Raw genomic sequence first — 20,296 nt, 5'->3', positions numbered from 1 at the left:
TTGTTGCCCATGTCCCAGCTTTTTTTGAACAAAGTTTATCAGTTTGAACATTAAATATCTTGTCTTTGTAGTGCATTCAATTGAATGTAGGTTTAAAATGATTTGCAAATAATTGTATTCTGTTTTTATTTATGTTTTACATAACGTCCCAACTTAATTGGAATTGGGGTTTGTGTGGGTGGCGTACAGTAGGCAACATAGGGCTGAAACGATTCCTCGAAAAAACTCGAATAATTCGATTACAAAAAAACCTCGAAGCAAAATTCTTTGCCTCGAAGCTTCGTTAAATCAATGTAATTAAGGTTGCACGGCTCACTGTTTCCGCACGGAGGATTATTACTAGCGCAATACTAGCACATAACAGGTTGACGCTTCTGTGGACACAAGACAGACGGCCCAGATTACAAATGAAGGAAGACGAAAATAGTGAGGGGGCTAAGAGAAGAGACAGGCGAGAGAAAACGACAGAAAGTTTGGGATCATTTTAAGCTGCAAACATGCTGCTACATCATCTCAGTAGAAAACACCCAGTGTACTCATCCGTTCCATTCCTGCTCTCGTCCACCGCGCTGTTTTACACAACTAGCCTACAGCATGCTACTCTGCTAACAGCGATGTTTTAAGCTAAAATTAAAGCTGTTGGTTTGTAGTCTGTTTATTAGTTCACAAATCTTTGGAAATGTAGCTGCTGCCGGAGACAAACCGGCTCCTTCCCTCAACATGGCCACTTTATATGCACGTGAATGATGTCATCATTAGGGATGCACCGAAATGAAAATTCTTGGCCGAAACCGAAAAAGAGGAAACCAAGACCGAAAACCGAAACACCGAAAGAAATTATGCCAATTATTAGTACCATTGCATTTATGGCTATGACTGTGTACTAACTTTACTAAAATCAAGGCATTGCAATTGTATAAATTAATATTAAAGTTTAATTAAAAAAATATCTAGCAGAAATATGGCTACAATCTGATAGTCGCATACAGTATATAGTAGCCTAAGAACAGAATAGCTTACCTATTATTGTTATTATTATTATTATTATTTGAGGCACTTTCTTGCAGGATTTCACTGAACATATCAGACAACGAGGGTGCATGCCCCTCATCTGGTGCAGAGAGACAAGTCTTTTTTTCTGCGCTCTGATCTCCTCCTGCGCTGGGCGCTGCTCCGTCTCCGTCTCCACGCGGGTTCTCCGTATCCATCGCGGCCTGGATCATATCTCGTGCGCTCTGCTTTATTTCCGCATCCAAGTAATGGTCTTTATAACGCGGATCAAGTACAGTCGCGATGAAGTGCAGAAGATCCGAATAGATCTCACTGAAACGTGTGCTGACAGACTAAGAGCGTACTTTTCATTGTTTTCACTCCGTGGTCCGTCTCAACCTCTTTGCTTAGGAGATGCTTTGCAGGTGGAACGGATCGGGTACTGACACACATGCAGGTCGCGGTTTCTGTTTGCGTCATCACAACATTTCGGCCGTATTGTTTCGGTGATGTCTGCATTTTTTATTGTTTCTCCTCACTGTGTATTAGCCTTCTGAAAATGTGTCCCCAAGAAAAGTATAGTTGAATGGACCTGCTGTAAGCTTTGTACAGTCACATTTACCCTCTGGTTAGTGAACAGCTCTTTTGCATATCCAGTGCGAAGAGCCAGAGGCAAGAAGGGGAAGGGGGCGAAAAAGATTTACATTTGGGCCACCAAAAATGTACATTTTTATTTTTTTTTTTAAGGGTCTTGGAATTTGGTAATAAAAAAATTTAGCTTTTTCTAAAAAAAGAAACCTGTCTTTTGTATATTCTGTCTTTTGAATATCCTTTTTTTTTTTAGTAAACAGCAATAATAAATATTTACTATTGCTGTTTACTAAGTATTTCTTACTAAGTATTTCTTATCCGATTACTGGATTAATCAATGGAATAATCGGTAGAATATTCGATTACTAAAATAATCGATAGCTGCAGCCCTAAGGCTACATAAAGCAAACACTCTCTATGGAAAGAGAGAGTGTGTTTTTCCTTGACCTCCACTTAACCCGGAATAGGTCAATATCTGCCAGCTGCTTAACTACCTGTTGTGCAAATGTGTTTGCATTCATCTCACTGCTTTCTTCTTCCCTCGCAGTCTATTTTTGACCCTGGTCTTATCACCTTAGCACAGAAGTAAATAACAGCGCCACATATTTATTTTAATATAACATTCCACAAAGTAAGAAGTAGTAATTATTGTACCAAACCACATATGTAAATTATGTCACACTGTGTGTTGAGTGGAATCTGTCTATCTAATGTTAGCAGAGGGAAATGAGATAATGTGTTTTAGAGGGATGAGATGTCCAGGGTTTTCTGCAGCACTTTGCAGCTAAGGCAGCCACCTAAGCAACACACGCCTGCCGCCTTAACTACATCATCAAAAATAAATAAATAAATAAAATGTATATGAGCGATATCCGCTAGGGCTGCTTGATTATGGAAAAAAAATAATCGCGATTATTTCGGACAATATTGAAATCACGATAATTTAATACGATTACTCGTTGACTGGCTGCCAAAAATTGCCACTTACTAGCTAATTAATTAGCCTGATGTAAACGATAGCTATCAGTAAACACAAGTGACGTGGTGGCTGGCGTCTGGTGTGTGCGCCAGTGTTTGTGTGTGTGCGTGTGTCGGCCCATCCCCCGCGAAGCTCCGACATGCAGACTGCAGAGCAACAGAAGAAAGTAGCTGCACCTTCGCCAAAATGAAGACTGAAAAAGAGAACTATTTTGGTACAAACATTTACTTGCCAAGTGGTTGGTTGGTTGGCAGATAGATAGATGGATGGATGGATGGATGGATGGATATAATTTATTAAATATATATTATTTAAATTTAATATTTAGTTTTTAATAAATAACTGTTAAATGTAGTACAGAGTCTGTAGTCTATCGCACAAACACAACCCCTGGAACCCCAAATGTTCTGAGCTATCCCGTTCTGCGATTGGTTCCGAGGTGGTCACGTGTTTCGTGGACTCCATGTTTGATACCAACATTCATCTGATTCCCATTGACATAGTGCAGAGAATAGTGGAAAAATGTAATCAATTATTTAAAAAATGACATAAATCACTGAAAAAATGCCCATCTGTTGCGTGTTTGGCTGCAATGAAAGACAGGGAAGCGGCAAAATATTTCACAAGTCCCCCCCGTGAAGCAAAAAAAAAAGGTGAAAAGTATAGGAGCTGTTCATTATTTTGAGGTAAATGTCAATTTCTCTTCGATACAACAAATTACATAGGACAAATACAGTAATACCATCGTAAATTTTTACGTTTTGCATTCTTAACACAATTGTATTATGTACAAATAAGCTACAACAGTAACAGCAGTTCATGTAAGTTACTACTAAAGATTTTAATGTAGGAGCAGAAAAAAGTGCTCCTTGGGAAAAAAGTTACCGTCAAGTCCTGTTCATATTAATTAAACAAACTGGACTTTGGGGTTAAGTGTTCTAGGTCCAGGTCCTGGATGGGAAAGCCTTCTTACTGCATTATATTCCACTATATTTTACATTTTGAATTGTTACCTGCCTCCAGAATGTTTGTTTTCACCATAAATTGGTACCTAAAAATGTATCCGAATGCAGCAAATGAAGTCTTTTTTTTAAAGATTATGTTTTGGGCATTCTAGGCCTTTATATTTCTAGGATCGCTGAAGACAAGAGATGAAAGGGGGAATGAAATGCAGCAAAGGGCCAAAGGTCAGAGTCGAACACATGGCTGCGTCGAGAAGTGAACCTATATGGCCGCGCGCTCTACCAGTTGAGCTACCCAGGTGCCCACGAAATGAAGTCGCTCCTAATTCCCAAAGGCCCATTCTGAGCCAGGAAAAACCCTGATCCTCAGTCATAGCTCCTCGGAGATCCCTCCTCGATGCGCGATCCTAGCTCCTCGGGGCAGGAATAAGAGCTTAGAGACGGCCTTCACGGAGGAGGAGAATGAGTCGAGGCTAAAGGAAGAGAGGAGGGGGAGGAAGGGAAGATGAAGATTGTAATGTAATACCAGAGGAAGGATACTGGTGGAAAATAGGCAAGGGAAATGTGTGACTATAAAATAAGAGGTGAAGGCGGAGAAGAAAGAGGTGAAAGAAATTGTACAATGACGTGTAGAGAGTGATGATGAAGAAGAGGAAAGAGTGAAAAGAATGTGGTGCTGGAAAGGATAGGTACTAAGGCTGCACAATAATGGGGAAAAAAACTGACATTGCGATATTTTTTCCCCCTACGATATATATTGCGATATGAAAAAAAGACTAATTTTGACGAGGTGACATAAATAGCTCTATTTGGAAATAATAAATTCTCAACTACTGGGGTGATTTTGTAGGGGAGTGCATCTACACAGAACATTAAGGAAATGTTCTTATGTGAACCATTCTTTGTTGAACTTTAATGCTTTACAAACACAAAAGCAAGTGACTACTCTTCTGAAGTGATTTTGGAGAGGGGCATTAGGTAGTTAAATTACCTGGTTGACTCACATGACACCATTGCATTCACATAATACTTTTAATCCAGGCTGTAGTCAATCATATTAATGCATGCATGTTGCTTCCTCTGAATTTCAGGTTGTAGTTGACTAGCGGGGCCTGCTTTGGTTGTTTAATACATTAATCAACACTGATTGTGATTGGTGCATAAACAATATGCATTTCCATAAACAAATGAAATATCAGCTGAAAATACAGCATCTTGGTATTTGTTCAGATTGCAGGATCAGCAAGAGCTTTTACCACATTTACAACATTTCAAAGGTAGTGCAGCCTAATAATGTTTTAGAGTAAAAGGGAAATCCCCACTTTAAACAATAAATAGTAACAGCATGGCAATAACAAGTAGACAAATTGTTGAGAGAAGTGGATCTTTAGAACTACATTTTCTGGAATGTAGGATATGACCAAAGTGCTACTTAATAAAAGCAAAGTAACGTTGTCCCAAATAGGGGAATGAACAAGTGAGGCTTGACCTAGTGTGGTCTGGGCATCTCGGCTTTACACATTGAAGACCAAACCAGAATGATGAGGTGCTGCTAAGTTTAACTAAATAATTCTGATATACACATTACTTACTTAAAAAAAGGCCTCATGGTTGAATTGGAAATATGTGCACCTGAGCAAAATTCACAACAAGCAAGCAGGAGCTTTTGATAGAAGCTACTGAAAAAATTGATGCAAGTTATTGGTAATAAGCAATTTGTAGACTTCCATATTCTGCCCTCTTGTATAGATTTGTGAAAATGAACATGAACAGTGATAGACATTTTGCCTGAAAACAGCATTTGAAAATAATTTCTAGGAAAGTTAAACACAGCTATCTGTATGGCTTTGTAAAAATGAACAACCATATTCTGGCCATTTGTATAGATTTGTAAATATGAACAACCATATTCTGGCCATTTGTATGGATTTGTAAATATGAACAACCATATTCTGGCCAGTTCTATAGATTTGTAAATATGAACAACCATATTCTGGCCAACTGTATAGATTTGTAAATATGAACAACCATATTCTGGCCAATTGTATAGATTTGTAAAAATGAACATGAACAGATTTTTTTTTTTTTACTTTTTTTTTGAATGAAAAATAACTATTTAAAACAACATCAACTGTGAACTTGTGTGTGTGTGTGTGTGTGTGTGTGTGTGTGTGTGTGTGTGTGTGTGTGTGTGTGTGTGTGTGTGTGTGTGTGTGTGTGTGTGTGTGTTAAAGAGACAGACAGGGAGGGACAAGAGGGAGAGAGGCTACATTACTTGTACTGAAACTGTGCTCTTCTCTCTTTCAATGCAGCAAAGCGGCCAATTACTTTCTCATTGAAATCAGGCATGTTGAGGACTAGTTCTCTCCATGGAAAGCATGGCCAGTGCATTCAGACGTTCCTGGCCCATTGAATTTCGCAGGAATGTCTTAACTCGTGTCAAAGTTGAGAAACATCTCTCAGCTTCAGCTGTTGTCATGGGAGTAGTTATGAGGATGTTCAACAGAGTCACAGTCTCAGAGAACGTCTCCTGGAGGTTGTAGCTCATGAGAACCTGGTACAGTGCCAGTGCACCACAGCAGCCCTTGAATTCAGGATTCTCATAGATCAGAGAGAGTTCTGTCTTGAGCTTTGCCTTGCTCAGCATGGGGTATGCATTCACAGTGGCATTCAGAGCCTCATCAGGAAATGAATGGCAGTACCTTTCAAACATATCTGCTTGCAGTAAGGTAGCACTCACAAGGTGGCCAGAGAAAGAGAACCTTTCTTTGGTGTGATCCAGGATGGTGTTGGAGACCTCTTCAGACAGCCTTTGCTTCTCCTCTTCTCTCAAAGCTGTTCTGGGTCTTTTGGCTCCTGTTGCTTCTTGCAGCTGCTGTTGAGAGGAGTCCCTGAAGGCAAACAGACCAATGTGTTTGTTAGGCTATGTACAGTACTGTAGTCTATATGTGATGCACAGGTATATGCAATATATCCATGTATATTACAAATACTTCAGTGCCACTTAAAATGGGCAGGGATGCATAAAGTCTTTAGTGTTTAAGTTAGCCTTTGTGTCTCACCTAGGATGGATGTTCAGCACAGTGGTGCTCATAAGTTTATGAGCCCATGCTAAAGTTGACTAAAAAGAGGAATAAAAGAAAAAAGAAAATTGGTGTCCTTGAAGGTTGGATTTTCCAACTTTTTTTAATGAAGGCATTAAGATCAATTTCCAAAAGATGATTTTTTTTGTATTCCTCTTTTTAGTCAACTTTAGCATGTGTTCATACACTTGAGCACCACTGTACAGTACACATAGTATATAAAGTAAGCTAGATTACACCACTGGCCATATATAATGAGAATAATGTAATTTCAAACACAAATGCAGTTCGCCAACTTCACCTCCTCCACAATATGTTCCCTCACGACCGCTAGCATACACTCCAGTAGCTCGTTTTGAATGGTCTTTGATGTGCCCTTGAAAGCTTTAGCATTTTTAAGATGGTCATCAAACACCTCATCTAACTGTGCCACAAAGTTGACAAGTCCAAGAAAAATACCAGGGTTGGTGGAGCCCTCAGTTTCATCTTTGCCTCGCAAAGCTAACTCAAACACTCCGACACTAAATTCAAACACTGGTAGCCAGCTGAGGATGTGGCGGTTCTTGCTAACCTCATCGTTGTGACGGGACAGCTAGACTGTATCCCTCATCCAGTTGAGTGGCAATGTTCACTCTCCCCAAAGCAGACAATCTCAAACAGCTATCCATGTGGGTCTTTGGCAGCTCATGTTTCTTAATCTTTTCTGAAAGATGGTGCATGTCCGTTACACCAGTCGCTGTCCAAGCGGTGCTGTCTGCCGTGCCGCCTTCAGGGTGAAAGAGTAAGCAGGGGTAGCAGAAGACTGTATTAGCTACATCGCAGCCTGCTAGCCAGGTTTTTCGTTCGTACCAATTTTTGGAAAATCCTCGGGTGTAGGACTTTTCCCCCTTTAGTAGAAACCTGTTGAATTGTTAAATTTGGTCTGGGAGGTCCTAATTGTTTCGTTGCCAATATATCTTGATTTGTTCGGCGACTAAAAGTAACTTCTTTCAAAGAGACAATCGAGTTGCACTGAACGCTAGCCATCTTGACAGTAGTACGTGAATTGATTGATGCTGCTACCCGCTCTTTTCTTAGTTATGTTCATGGTTATGTATGACGAAAGCGCGTAAGTGCAAGCCCTCCCAGAAACCATAGAGATTGTATTGAAAGCTCTGATATTTGAAAAAAAAAGATTTTACATGAGAGTCGCCCATATCGCCCTAATGAACACACCGCCCCTGCTCTAGAGGCCGCTATTGTAATGCATGATGCCAGCAGACCCTTCTCAGCTCTCACGTACTGTGTACTGAATGACAGCGCGCGCTTCTCAGCCGCTCCAGCAACGGACGCAACCAGAAAAACTATCGGTATATATTTTTGCCGATAACGATAGTTCCACCAATCAACTATCGGTGCCGATTAATCGGCAAAACCGATGAATCGGTCGACCTCTACAGACTTCTGTTGTAGATTAGTGTTACATTTCCAGCTTCGCGGCTCCGAACCGTAACTTTAGTTGAGACGGAGACCTTGTTTCTTTAGGCTAACTATATTAGCTTTAGCCTGGCTTGTAGCAGCTTTCTGGCAACTCTGCGGTGAAAAGTGGGCGGGAGACCAGGGCTCGACATTAAGGCTTGTCCGCTTGTCCGGGACAAGTGGATTTTTTGTAGGACAAGTGGAAGAGAAATTTACTTGCCCCACTGGACAAGTTAAAACTCAAACAAAACAAAATGCCATGTTAGTTCACGTTATGTGCCACTCATTTCGTCAATGTTACAGAATTGAAACAAATACATATTTTACCCCACAATCCGGGGCGGCGTTGCGGGCCGCTAACGTTAGACCCAGCCCGCTGTTCAGCGCATTCTCAAGCGAAGCAGCATGAAAGCCGGCGAGCTAGCCGGTGTTAGCGTGCTAACTCCATTAACGTTACCTCCTCGCCACATTGTTCACAGAAAACAAGCTGAAAACAGAAGTCACTCGTGGCGATAGCAATGTGCTTTGTGTGGATGAAGCATTATATGCGTTATTATGTGTCACTCATTCCGTTTATGTTACAGATTTTACTTTACCGATTTGAAACAAATACATTAACTAATGTTAGACCCAGCAGCGGGAGAGCCGGACCGCGCTGACGTTAGACCAGCCACTGTTCAGCTGTTTCTGCCTTCTCTGTAAGCGATACAGCATGAAAGCACCGCGGAACCAACAAGCCAGGCAGCCGGTGTTAGTTAGCTAACGTTAGCATGCTAACTACGCTTTAACGTTACCCCGTCCCCACATCGTTCACAGAAAACGAACGAATAAAGCTGTCACTGCGGGCGATAGAAGTGTGCTTTGTGCGGATGAAGCATGAAGTTAATTTGACTCTTGACGGCTGGCTCTCTGCCTCGTAACGTTACTAGCTGGTCCCGCTACTTGTTTGTAGCGGATTAAATATCAGGTAATAATCAACTGTAAAGTAGCTACACCTTTTAAAAGGTCCGTTGCGGTAAGTGAAATTGTAGAAAGAAAAAAACACACGTTGACACCAACATTTAGTGGCAAAATCCATTGTTATGTCTACAAAATTATTTTAGATATAGTATAAGTTCAAGTCACCACTACCTCTGGTCAAAATATTGAATTAGTATCTCAATATATTGACTCAGTATCTCAGAATATAAACAAAGAATATCAAAGTAATGAGAAACTATAAAATATTGACTTAATCTCAATATATTGGCTTAGTATCGTAATATATTGACTTAGTAACTCAACATATTGGTTCAGTATCTCAATATATTGACTTAGTAACTCAGAATATTGACTAAGAATCTCAAAGCAATGAGAACATTCAAAATATTGACTTACAATCTCAATATATTGACTCAATATCTCAAAATATCTCAATATATTGACATAGTAACTTAGAATATTGACTAGGAATCTGAAAGTAATGAGAAACTTTAAAATATTCACTTAGAATCTCAATATATTAACTTCTGCACACCGGCGTGCAACATATTACTTTGTATTATGAGTCTGGAGATCCTTTTTTCTTGTTGAAGGGGAAATCTATTGTTGGGACACATTTGTTTCTACTGTTTAAACTGAATTGTATTAATGTTGATAGGGTTTGGATGCTTTCAATGGTTTCTTCAAATTCTGCATTAGCAAAACACAATTTTTTTTTATAAAATGATGAATCTTTACCCGGACAAGTGACTTTTGTTCATGGACAAGTGAAACGTAAATGTACTTGTCCGAAGGACAAGTGCCTCAAAAAGTTAATGTCAAGCCCTGGAGACGTTGTGATAATGTTGCATTAATCAGGTGATTTATTTTGTCTTTGCAGCGAACATAAAACACTAACTGCTGTAGGTTCACTACCCATGGTAAAGCATACAGCATCACTGTCTGCGGCAGTTGCTGCTTACAGTACTTTTCTACACATGGGAGAGCCTCACTTCCCATAACAAACCCTGTCGGACTAACGTTATGTCACATACACGCGTTGCCCTAGGGCTGGACGATATGGCCTAAAAAAAAATCCCTGATTTCTTCACAAAAAATCCGATTTTAAGATTTAAATCGATTCACCAGTGCTTGTGATAAAACCATCACCACCACCACTCCCGTTATCTCCAACATCAACTGCACGTGAAAGGAATCAATTTAATGTTTTCAAAGCTATTGGCTGTGACATGCTATAACGTTTGCCTTCAGTTCTTGGTAATTGGTAATAAAATCTACAAATTAGATGCCCATTCTAATTAAATCAGATGAAGCTGTAATGATTGCTGTGGGGAAATTGGGTCTTTGTAAGAGCAGAGAATAGGATAAAGATAAGACCAGAGCAATGCTGTGTGTGTGTGTGTGTGTGTGTGTGTGTGTGTGTGTGTGTGTGTGTGTGTGTGTGTGTGTGTGTGTGTGTGTGTGTGTGTGTGTGTGTGTGTGTGTGTGTGTGTGTGTGTTCTATCTCTATGCAGAATGCAGATTTGTTATTTTTATATAAATAAATAACTAAATATATATATCTTTTAAACAGGAGCCTATAAAATGTCAGTTCCTAATGGAAATATAAGTTTTTACACTTGAAATTAAAGTGCAGTATTTTAAATGCATTGTGTTATTAAAAAAAAATGAAAATAAAACACCTTAAGTGCAACATAACCCAAACACACACGTACACTGTTTTCAAAACAGCACTGTTCTGTTCCTCTGCAAGAAAAATACAGTTTGGGATGAACTTAGTTAGGATGCTTTAGTTATAGATCGCATTGCCCTGTCTGAATCTGCATGGAGAGGCTGTTTAAGGGAGAAGGTGTTGCTCTTTCCTACCCAACTCTCCTCCTTGCGCTGTCAACGGACATAGTGGGGCAATGACTTTGTGAATGCGCCATCATATTGAAAGTATTGCCGCTAGCATAAGCCACGCATGTGCACAGTGCTTGCACACGGTCAGCGCTTTATCCGCCACTATTTTTCCATGATTGTCAGGTAACGTACTCCCATACAGCAGAACGAGGCTGAATGACAGCTGCACTCTGGACCCCATCCGTACCAACTGCGGTTTCACTATGGCGCAAGGCTCCCCCCCCCCCACCCACCCAATAACTTCATTTGAAGTTTTCTTTTCTGCACAAACCTTTTTGACTGAAATTTGTGAGGCTAAAATTTACCAAACAATACATACATGCCCCGAACCGATTTTTTTACTTGTACAGTTTCATCCCTAGTTTTTATAGATTCTGCAATCAAGAGAATATGTTTTACCCTTTCATATAAAAAAAAAAGGCTTTATTAGTCGTAGTAACTGGTGGGATGTCCCAGTTTTCTTTGGAGTTTCTCTCTTTGTGTGTTGCTGGACACTTGTTTTTATTTGCAGGTTTTCTGGTCTCTTGTGGACTTTGGCTACCACCCTAATTAACCAGGATATTTTGATATTCTAATAACTTCACACATTGGGAAATAATTTAGATACCAGTAGGGGTAAGTGGGACAATATTTTTTCCAATGGGTGAACTGCTTTGAATCTCCTGTTTGCAGTACAACTGATACATTCTCTTGGATAAGTTAGGTTAGGGGTGTGACGAGACACTCGGCTCACGAGAACAAGACAAGACTTTAACACTATTTTAAAGAAAACTTAAATGATGAGTGCGGGTAAATTGGGAACGTCTGGAGGAGGCCCCTGTCCAACGGACTTTCAACTCGCACCTCCGGCGGAGCTTTTCGTGCATCCCTGTGGAGGCTGGGGGCATTGAACCCGAGTGGACAATGTTCAAAGTTTCCATTGCTGAAGCTGCGGCGAGGAGCTGTGGTCTTAGGGTCTTAGGTGCCTCAAGGGGCAGTAACCCACGAACACCGTGGTGGACACCGGTGGTCAGGGAAGCCGTCCGACTGAAGAAGGAGTCTTTCCGGGATATGTTATCCCAGAGGACTCCGGAGGCAGTTGCAGGGTACCGAAGGGCCCGAAGGGCTGCAGCCTCTGCCGTGAAAGAGGCAAAGCAGCGGGTGTGGGAGAAGTTTGGAGAAGACATGGAGAAGGACTTTCGGTCGGCACCAAAGTGCTTCTGGAAAACTGTTCGCCACCTCAGGAGGGGGAAGCGGGGAACCATCCAAGCTGTGTACAGTAAGGATGGGACACTGTTGACCTCAACTGAGGAGGTAATAGGGCGGTGGAAGGAGCATTTTGAGGAACTCCTGAATCCGACTAATACGCCCTCTATGTTAGAGGCAGAGCTGGAGGATGACGGGGGATTGTCGTCGATTTCCCAGGCGGAAGTCACTGATGTAGTCAAACAACTCCACAGTGGCAAAGCCCCGGGGATTGATGAGATCCGTCCAGAAATGCTCAAGGCTCTGGGTGTAGAGGGGCTGTCCTGGTTGACACGTCTCTTCAACATTGCGTGGAAGTCTGGAACAGTGCCAAAGGAGTGGCAGACTGGGGTGGTGGTTCCCCTTTTTAAAAAGGGACCAGAGGGTGTGTGCCAATTACAGGGTATCACACTTCTCAGCCTCCCTGGTAAAGTCTACTCCAAGGTGCTGGAAAGGAGGGTTCGTCCGATAGTCGAACCTCAGGTTGAGGAGGAACAATGCGGATTCCGTCCTGGTCGTGGAACAACGGACCAGCTCTTCACTCGCAAGGATCCTGGAGGGGCCTGGGAGTATGCCCAACCAGTCTACATGTGTTTTGTGGATTTGGAAAGGCGTATGACCGGGTCCCCGGGAGATACTGTGGGAGGTGCTGCGGAGGTATGGGGTGAGGGGTCTCTACTCAGGGCCATCCAATCTCTGTACGACCAAAGTGAGAGCTGTGTCCGGGTTCTCAGCAGTAAGTCGGACTCGTTTCAGGTGAGGGTTGGCCTCCGCCAGGGCTGCGCGTTTGTCACCAATCCTGTTTGTAATATTTATGGACAGGATGTCGGGCGTAGTCGGGGTGGGGAGGGGTTGCAGTTCGGTTGGGCTGGGGATCTCATCGCTGCTTTTTGCAGATGATGTGGTCCTGATGGCATCATCGGCCTGCGACCTTCAGCACTCACTGGATCGGTTCGCAGCCGAAAGTGTGAAGCGGTTGGGATGAGGATCAGCACCTCTAAATCGGAGGCCATGGTTCTCAGCAGGAAACCGATCGAATGCCTTCTCCAGGTAGGGAATGAGTCCTTACCCCAAGTGAAGGAGTTCAAGTACCTTGGGGTTTTTTTCGCAAGTGAGGGGACAATGGAGCGGGAGATTGGTCGGAGAATCGGCGCGGGTGCGGCGTATTACAATCCATCTATCGCACCATTGTGACGAAAAGAGAGCTGAGCCAGAAGGCAAAGCTCTCGATCTACCGTCAGTTTCGTTCCTACCCTCACCTATGGTCATGAAGGCTGGGTCATGACCAAAAGAACGAGATCCAGGGTACAAGCGACGAAATGGGTTTCCTCAGGAGGGTGGCTGGCGTCTCCTAGAGATAGGGTGAGAAGCTCAGTCATCCGTGAGGAGTTCGAGTAGACGCTGCTCCCTGCGTCGAAAGGAGCCAGTTGAGGTGGTTCGGGCATCTGATAAGGATGCCCCCTGGGCGCCTCCCTAGGGAGGTGTTCCAGGCATGTCCAGCTGGGAGGAGGCCTCGGGGAAGACCCAGGACTAGGTGGAGGGATTATATCTCCAACCTGGCCTGGGAACGCCTCGGGATCCCCCAGTCGGAGCTGGTTAATGTTGTTCGGGAAAGGGAAGTTTGGGGTCCCCTGCTGGAGCTGCTCCCCCCGCGACCCGACACCGGATAAGCGGACGAAGATGGATTAAATGATGAAATATGACTGGATGAATGATCTTTTATTCAATCAAAAGTCACAAAATGAAAAAAATAGCACTGTGAAAGGTTTCGCCATAAACTCAGATGGCTTTTCTCCTGTATAACTAACCTCTTCCGACCTAACAACTGCGGTGCCCCTCTCTCCTCCCAAACACGTCCCTAGAACCTATTAATCAAAAAAATATTAATTTCTTAACACTTTCACTTTTATTTTTGTATTGGTATCTGTGTATGTTTTATGTAAAGCACTTCAAATTGCCTTGTTGCTGAAAGTTGCTATAGAAATACAACCTCAGCCTGTCAGTCAGCCATCAGGGCAAATGAACGCTTTTGTCTTGTACCTGTCAGTCAGTCACCAGGGGTCTCATTTATAAACTGCCTGTAGGATCCTTACTATAAGTGTACGTACGCCCAAAAGCCCAAATTGGCGTACGCTGAAAAAAAGTCAGATTTATAAAACAGTGTGTACGCACATCTGTAAGCAATGTACCCTTTATAAATCACAGATTGACTACAAGTGTGCGTACGTGGATCAGCCTCTTATCCCGCCCTGTACACGCCCATTTTTAAACATAAATAGTCAATGCAAAGCACCTCGTGAATGCTGATAAGTATGTTAATGACCCTGGCAGTTGTTCTTCGTTACACCGAATCATGACGAATTGTTTAGCCTACAACAATTTGTGATTGTTAATACCTTGCTAAAATCACAGCAACAACTAGTGGTATCCCCCACCCCAAGATACAATTTTAAATTGAAATGTAATAGGCAAACACACTTTTCTTCATGCAGGTTTTGTTATGTTTTTTTGTCAGTTTTGTTATGCGCGAGAGCTTAATGGCTGTATTTCCAGACATTTGATGATATATGCACAGTTTTAAAGACAGATATTTAGTCCGTAGCGGACAATGTGACGGCGAGACAGCGCTGATTAAATATTAAGAACGAGTTTTTATTTAAGATTTGAGTTTGAGGTGTTTATGGAACAATTATCACTCAGTACAAGCGCAAATAACACTGCTGGATTTCATCTTCATGATATGGTGTGAAGAAATGTGCGTGAGGCATTAATACTTAAACATATTAAGAGTAGCCTAATCGTTATTCCCACATGTACTTTCTGCAGTCTGACTTCAGTTCACCACCTCACCATCTGCGTCGCCAATTCCTATTTTGTCTCCAAAATGTGCGTATGCACGGTTCAGAGTTTGCTAGAGGACTGCACATTCTCCCGTCAACTTTGTTTTTTATAAATCCCAACCTTTGCGTGGGAAGTGGCGTATGCACATTTTCAGCCCCGTTTTGCGCGTACGCCACGTTTATACATGAGACCCCAGGGCAATAGAGAACACCTGTCTGTCTCGGAAGTAAGCATTAACTGCACGGCGATCTCGCTATTATATTATATTGCAGCAAACGCTGTCTGCGTGAAGTTTTGTGTCGGCTATACCAGCATTGCAGTGACTCACTGTGACTTTAACAACCTGCAGAGGCAAATGCAACTTTTGCTCCGTCTGCGTGTGTGTGTTGGAGCTGAGCCCCACTCTCTGTGAAAGATGCAGAGAGGACAGAGAAGCTCACGCTTATGTGCTCTCAGGTACCGAAATTTGGCACAGATTGATTTAACTTGAATTTGTCCTTGGTAGTACCGACGTAATTCTACACTTTTATAGGCCTACTGACATCGCGGGACAACTTTTAACCTTGACGAGAAATATCGTAACATTTTAATCTCGCGAGATCTTGTGGGATGAGATCTTGTCACACTTCTAGTTTTGATACGTACAGTAATTTTAGTACTGCAGAACCTCAAAAGCAACTCAAACTAATTTAAAATGCATCACTCGTGAACTCTTCTTTTGATCCGAAATGATTTGAAGATAGTGCCCAATTATTTTTTTTATAATATTTTGTAAGTAGTTGAAGGCTCTAAAGAATTTGTCTTTCAGCATATGCAATAGGAAAGGTGCAGCCAGGTGGTGATAAGGTATGTTGCAGTAGAAAAACTGTACCGACATGCTCAGCCTCTTGTAAGTGACTGTCCACCCACTTAATAACATGAATAAAGGTTACAAAATAAATGTAGTGGCCTGCGCACGAGTGACAACCCTAACAAGCCTTTAAATATTCTGTATGAAAATGAATATGCACAATTATGATGTATTTCTTTGTGCAGTAATAGGTAGGCAATTTAAACTCTGCACTCAAATTAGTTAATTAATGTTGTGAGGGGAATGGAGGAATCTGGAAGTCATTATTTATTCATCTTTATAAAAGGCAGCACTTTGGCCAGCACCACTTTCATCATGTTTTGGCTGGCCCCTGTGTGTGTAGAGTCTGCGCTTGTGCGTCATTGCATGTGTGCATACAGTATTTGAGCGTATGTCATGTGTGTGCATGCAGGTTTGTCCACTTTAATTTTTTAGCCCTGCTCTCTGAGCTCCTTATTTAATGACATATAAAGCTAAGATTCATCTGTTGGAAACCACTATGTTAAGCCAGCAAAATCAAGTAGTTTTGATTTGATTGACTTAGTTTACCTTTTTCTTAAGTTGATTCTTATTTTATTTTTTTTTAAATTGACCTCTACTGGTGGATAATTCTGACTTTATGGAGAGGTGGAAAGGGATGACTGTCATGGTGTGGGTTATCTCAGTTCTGAAAATCACCATCATCAATCAGTTTCTCTGTTAAAAATCATGACATTGCATTAATACTACATAATGCATACTGCATAAATATCAGTGGCGTAATCTGTCCTATTTTTCTTTCTCTCTCTCTCTCTCTCTCTCTCTCTCTCTCTCTCTCTCTCTCTCTCTCTCTCTCTCACTCATTGACTTCACCCTGGTGCTGCACCTTCTTTTTCTTACTCCCCTCCCCCTTAGCCCTCTCTCCCTCCCCTTTCCCTTCACTTCCCTCCCACTTTTCTCTCTCACTCTAAAGAGCGCTCAGTCTCTGTGCTCCCCTTCATTTCATGCTCCAACATGTTGGCAGGAGGAGAAAGAGGAGGATGCTGCGCTCTACGCTCGGTGCGTTCTTGCCACCTCTCCGGCCAGCGCACACTGCCTCTGACTCAGACTCAGCTTTCAGTTGTCTCCGCCTGAGGGACTTAAGACAGGAGGTGGAGGAGGAACAAAAGGATACGCTGGAGACCAGGAGCTCTCACACCAAAGTCCCCAACAGAAACAACAGCAGGAGAGCAGAACAGAGCAACTGCTCCTCATCTGTGGTGGAAACTACTAATACCTCAGCAGTGACCACCTCTTCTGCCTCTTCTAGTTTCCCTCCCTCCTCTTCCTCCTTCTCGGCTCCGAGATCCATGTGGCAAGAGGCAATAAGGAGGAAGCCATATCTCCTGGACCGGTCAGGGGAGTCTGGTGAAGGGGATAAAGGAGGAGGAAAAGGTCAGGAGAGGAGGAACAGGTCCCCGGATTGGCTGTATGAGTCCTACTACTGTATGAGCCAGCAGCATCCTCTAATTGTGTTTCTGCTGCTCATAGTTATGGGAGCCTGCCTGGCTCTGCTGACTGTGTTCTTTGCTTCAGGACTGGTAAGCTTCTCTTTTAAAACACGAAGAAACGCGCACACAGAAGCATTATGCAACTTAAAAAAGTACAAATAAACAAACAACCGAGACCATACAAACATTTGGATGGTATTATGTGCAGGAAATTCCAGTCTGTTGTAAGCTCTGTAAACATTCTGGACAGGCACATCTAGGCACATGTGCTGCACACGTAGACTATCACATTTTCTATAAGCATGCATAGAAATGGGGACACGCAAAGTAACTTGCCAATCATGTACACACACACACGCACGCGCACACACACACACACACACACACACACACACACACACACACACACACACACACACACACACACACACACAATCCTGTCAAACATAATACTCCCCTCTCTCATAGACTCATACAAACAAAGATGTGCACAGACATACAAGCGTGCTTGTGCAACATCTATATGCATGCACACTCTCACAGCATGTGGTCCTCATCGCAGCACTGTGTGGAGAAGGGTGAGATTAAAGTGAGGGGGGAATAAGGGGCTTGGTTATTGTCTGAGCTCATGGTTGACCGAACTACAGAAAGGTGATCTGTTTCCCTCTGTCGCTATTTTGACAGGGTTTTCTTCGCTCTATGAACCTGAAATATTCAATGCCATGAAAGCTAGGCACTCTGTAAATTAAAAACATTCTGAACTAAAATAATATGCATCAAAAAAAGGAAATAATGTTTAGAACATACCGATACAATACAATAATTGATTTGAGAGGATATACCAACATAACCTTATTATAGCTTATAAAATTTTTGCATTAGGAGAGTGCCTCTCCCATTCCCTGTCTCTGCTGAGTCTGCTATTAAGAAGGGATTAGTCCAAAAAGCACTGATGAGACGGAGAGAGCACTGACACGCACACATTGCATCCCGAAAATCACCAGAACTAAAACCGAATGTAAACGGAATTAAAAGTTTTGTATGGTGAAGTTGTTTTCATGCACTGTAACATACAACCAACAGATGGTAAGGTTAGTAACATCAGTGGTTGGAGAGTCAACTATTGCGTGTACATTCAATCAAGATGGAACAGGATCACTTATGCCTAATTGGTCAACAAATAAAATCCCTTAGCTAAAAGATTAGAAAAGACAACAGTTTTTGATGAATCATATTTAATCTGGCAATTTTTCTGATAGCTGATTGCATTTTAATAACCTCCTACACACTGCTGTAATTGTCATAATAGTGATTTTATTATGCAGATCGGTAAATCTATGTGGTATCTTTCATCAGTATTTTGACTCATTACCTTAGCCACAGCTAGTGTTTGTGCCAGTCAATTACCTAATTGATACTTTCACTTATTTGATCCAACTGGCAGTATTTGTGTCAAATCTGTAGTAACGTGTGAAAGTTAAGTTAACCAGAAGCTAAAGCATTAAGTATTAATGTAGAGTTAGAAACATAGATTTACTTAAATTTACTATAAACATTTACTGTCCCAAACAGTAAAGGTCTTTGAAATCCCTAGTTTTAGGGTAAATGTTACCCTACATTCAGACACTAAGAATATAATTCTGCAATGTTTGTGTGGACTCACAACGTAACGCATCTCAGTAAAGGCCTAAATACCTGCTCAGTCTTTGTGTCCTACATCCTCTTGTCTTTTTGCTCTATCCCTGTGCTGGATAGGCATGGCTTTTTGCTTCTTCCTTGTTTTTCCCCCTCCATCATCCCCTATTTTTCTACATTTTCGTGTGTGTGTGTGTGTGTCATCTCTCACCACCTCATATTTCTGTGTATCTCTCTCTCCATTATTTGTATCCTATCATCCCTCTATCCTGCTGGCTGACCTAAATCCTGTGCTGTTTTGGAGCTCTGCTCTGGGCGAGACAAACTCTCTGTGGCTCTCTGCAGCCACACATATCCTCTTCTGTCCCAGTGCATTGACTGTGAGCATGAGAAAGAGACTGAGGGAAGGTGGGGGTAGGGGGCTAAAGAAAGACAACAAGAGAGATGGAGAGGAGGAGAAATGCAAAGAGCACTGTGAGATACACGGCATAAAACATTTTGATGGTTAGATTGCTTCTGAAAATAATGATGGAATGAATAATAATTTGTTTTAGTGATTTTAATTATAGTTATTGCAATTTTGAATAAATACATATTATTTATACAGTGTAATTTACATGGTTGATATTTCAAAAAAATGTAAATCAAGAATGAATGTGAGACTGAACAAAGCAATCAGGTTATGAATAGGAATACAGCGTGGCTCTTTAGTGAACAAGATTCAGAAAATTACTAACTGATGTTAAACGAAATAAAAACTTGGAATCACCATTCACCCAATAACAGTATGACACAAAGCTATTTCTCATTGAATTTGAATTGAAGTTTGCTTACATCCACAGCCACATGTGCTAGTGGGGATGTGACACATCTGCCTACATAGCCTGACCCTTTTCTAACCCCTGTCACATTACTGGAAAAGCAATGATAAAATAAAACCTGGCGAAGGCAGGCAGCATAAACGACTCATTTCACCGTGCTATCCTCCCACATCCACCTTAAAGAAGCTCCTGAAATTTTTATTAGAACTTTCAGATCTAAGTGTGTTTCAGAAAGGCAGCAGCAAATCAATTATAGATCTGGCTTTAACTTTGCTACTGGTTAACACTGGGGGCTTTTTAGTGTATTCCCTCACTGCATAGGATGTTCTCTCAGTATAAAGTATATATAAAGTATTTTTCCACTTTTATAATTATGTATTGAAAAGAGGATTATTATTCCCTGGCTGTACATTTAGCCATATTGAAACAATTTTAACCTAAGGTATTTGACCATACCATAGTAAAGTCTATACTTTATGATTTTACACAATGTGGTTCTCAGTCATTTGT

The 20,296-nt window shown here is 41.7% G+C and overlaps 1 protein-coding gene across 4 annotated transcripts in view; it reads left to right on the top strand.

Moving 5' to 3' along the window:
* Window positions 1–20,296, top strand: part of adcy2a (adenylate cyclase 2a) — a 110,961-nt gene that overhangs the window by 5,906 nt on the left and 84,759 nt on the right. For 3 of the 4 annotated variants that reach the window (XM_039806466.1, XM_039806464.1, XM_039806467.1), the window contains exon 2: window positions 16,814–17,420. In XM_039806466.1, the coding sequence (XP_039662400.1) occupies window positions 16,814–17,420 (607 nt within the window). Of the gene's footprint in view, window positions 1–16,755; window positions 17,421–20,296 lie in introns of all 4 variants that reach the window. The other variant, XM_039806465.1, reaches the window with a different exon arrangement.

Source organism: Perca fluviatilis, chromosome 7 (assembly GCF_010015445.1).
Source record: "Perca fluviatilis chromosome 7, GENO_Pfluv_1.0, whole genome shotgun sequence".
In the NCBI taxonomy this organism is placed as follows: Eukaryota; Metazoa; Chordata; class Actinopteri; order Perciformes; family Percidae; genus Perca; species Perca fluviatilis.
Note: the sequence above shows the minus strand (reverse complement) of the source record. Positions and strands in the feature narration are given on the sequence as shown.